General features: G+C 40.9%; 1 protein-coding gene across 1 annotated transcript in view; it reads left to right on the top strand.

The window, feature by feature from the left end:
- DNAH6 (dynein axonemal heavy chain 6) overlaps nt 1-2,576 on the top strand; it is a 262,220-nt gene that overhangs the window by 247,066 nt on the left and 12,578 nt on the right. The window contains exon 70 of the mRNA XM_023536421.1: nt 1,900-2,027. Coding sequence (XP_023392189.1) covers nt 1,900-2,027 — 128 coding nt within the window. The remainder of the gene's footprint in view (nt 1-1,899; nt 2,028-2,576) is intronic.

The raw sequence follows: 2,576 nt of genomic DNA, 5'->3' as shown, positions 1-2,576 counted from the left end.
TCTCTATTCACAATAATTCTGACACCAAATGAATGGCTCTTCCCCTAGTGTTAAACAGTTCTCCAACTCTCTGGACACCAAATGGGTGTCCTACAATTCAGTTATAACACTGTCCAGAGTTAGCATAGACTCCGCAGGTTAAAGGCTCAGTCCCACAAGAGTGCCCCCCACTTCAGATGCCAATTACAAATCCCAGGTTGTGACCCGTACTTCTGACCAACCACCTATAAATTAAGAGTTCTCACAATTCCTTTCTTGGGGTCAGTAATTTTCTAGAATAACTCACAAAACTCAGGGTAACAGTAATATTTACCAGTTTAATTTTTAAAATATCCCTGAGTCCAGGAGCTTCTATCCCCATGGAGTCAGGACGCACCACCCTCCTGACACATAGATATGTTCACCAACCCAGAAGCTCTCCAGACCCCTTCGAGTTAGGGTTTTTACGGAGGCTTCACTACACAGGCATGGTTGACTAAATCACTGGCCTTTGGCGATTAGCTCAGCCTCCAGCCTCTCTCTTTTCCCAGGAGGTCAGCGAGTGAAGCTGAAAGTTCCAACCTTCTAATCACATGGTTGGTTTTGCTGACAACCATCACCTCTATGCTTAGGGGCTTTCCAAAAGTCAACTCATTAACATAAACTCAGATGTAGTTCAAAGGAGATTGTTAATAAAAAACAAAAGATGCTCCTTTTACCTTTACCACTCAAGAGCTATTTCAAGAGCCAGGGTTAAAAACCAAATATTACAAAAAGTGATGCCTCTATCACTCTGATCACTTAGGAAATTTCAAGGGTTTTAGGAGCTCTGACAAGGAGCTAGGGGTGAAGACCAATATATATGTTTCTTATTATATCACAGTGTCACAGAGTGAGTGTTGCCAATACTCTTTAAAGCTCCCAGAAAAAAAAGCCCTGCTTAAGCTCAGAAGCCAGTTATCTGCATCCTAAAACAGGCCTCAAAAGAATCTCTTCTTGAGTAGAGTTCTGTTGGTGTTGAAGCAAACCTAGTCAGTTATTTTAAAAAGCAATTTTTAATAAATATAAGATGGAGAACTGGGTGAAAAAGGGATGAAGATGGATAGATGGATGGAGAGATAGTGCACTTGTCTCATAGAATTTCATTGACACCTAGAAAGAAGGTTTTTCTCTCCAAGCTTCATAAAGCTTATACTTTTACTGTGAAATGATAAGCATTGCAGTTGGCTCAACAAGAGAACTGAGGGTATGGAATAGCACAGACCACAGACATGTGACCCCAGCATTGTGAACACAAGGGTCTGGACTAACCCAAACTGCTGTGTGATTTTTCTACTGCAGCCAAAATGTGAGTGGTTAAGAAGTAATTCGATATACGTATTTCACAGCCACTTGTTTACTCACGCTTTACTCAGATATTCAAGAAAATGCACTTCCTTTATTTCTTATAGCTTATATGAGCCTCCATTTGCTGGATTGTAGGGGGAAAAAAAGAGCACAATTTTCAGTCCAGCTTGAATCTTGGAGCTGTTTCATAGTCCAGTTGGTCCCTTTGAATTATACTGAGTCGCTTGGAATAAATGTTAATTCTCTCTCATTTCTCAGTCTCCCATCCCCAACCTCTCCTCTCCCAGGTGCAATGCAGGTGTGCAGGGAGGAGTGAGGCTTACACACTGCATGGCAGAGAAGACTCAGGGTCCCTGGCACCTCTGGTCTCAGGGATGTCCCTTGCCTACCAGGTATCTGCTTACCCAAATAGCATTTGCCACTGACATCTGCATGGCCTGATTCCCTTTCAACGTAGTCTCAGACGCAGAAGTCAACTTTAAGGCAGGTTATGAAAAGTGAATTACAAAAGCAATATGATGAGGACAGAAATCAATGATAATTGATCTGAGGAATCGGTTCTGTGTGTTTCAGAATTACTAGAAATGGAGAGTGCTTCCGAGAGCCTTTTCATCAAGGATCCTCAAGGACGCCTTAACTCCCTCACCACGGTCCTTGGACAAGAAGTGGACCGATTTAACAGCCTGCTGAAGTTAATACATGTATGTGCTCTCACTGACATCATTCTATGGAGTATCAAAGCTGTGTAGAGAATTATATAATAACATGAGTGTGCTTCGAATTTTCCATTCCCATCATTTCAACATTCTCCTTTGAATATGCTTATAACTCTTAAAACCCAACTTGTTTAAAATTGAATTTACCCTCCCCTAACAAGCTTGCATTCCCTCTCTAATAATGGCTTCATGAATATGGGACATTACAAATCCTTAGTCTCTTCATTATCCTAACTTATACCCTTAGAATTATCATTACAGACTAAAAATTTGGTCGGGGACCTAAGCATTCAATAAGAGAGATTTATTTAATAACATAGTCTTTATGAAGACTATGAAAACCAGAGTTTCATGAAGTATGGGCCACAAAACACCTGCATTAGAATCTGCTATACTGCATGTTCAAAATGCAGACTCACGATCCCAATCCAGACCCAAGGGGGAATTCCTGAAGAAATTCCAGGGAATACAAATAAATAAGCTCCCTCAAATGATTTCACTGCAAGTATGGCTCAAGGACAACTATTTGATCCT

This window comes from Pteropus vampyrus, unplaced genomic scaffold (assembly GCF_000151845.1).
Source record: "Pteropus vampyrus isolate Shadow unplaced genomic scaffold, Pvam_2.0 Scaffold156, whole genome shotgun sequence".
Classification (NCBI taxonomy): Eukaryota; Metazoa; Chordata; class Mammalia; order Chiroptera; family Pteropodidae; genus Pteropus; species Pteropus vampyrus.
The sequence above is the reverse complement of the archived record's forward strand: the minus strand, read 5'-3'. Positions and strand labels throughout refer to the sequence as shown.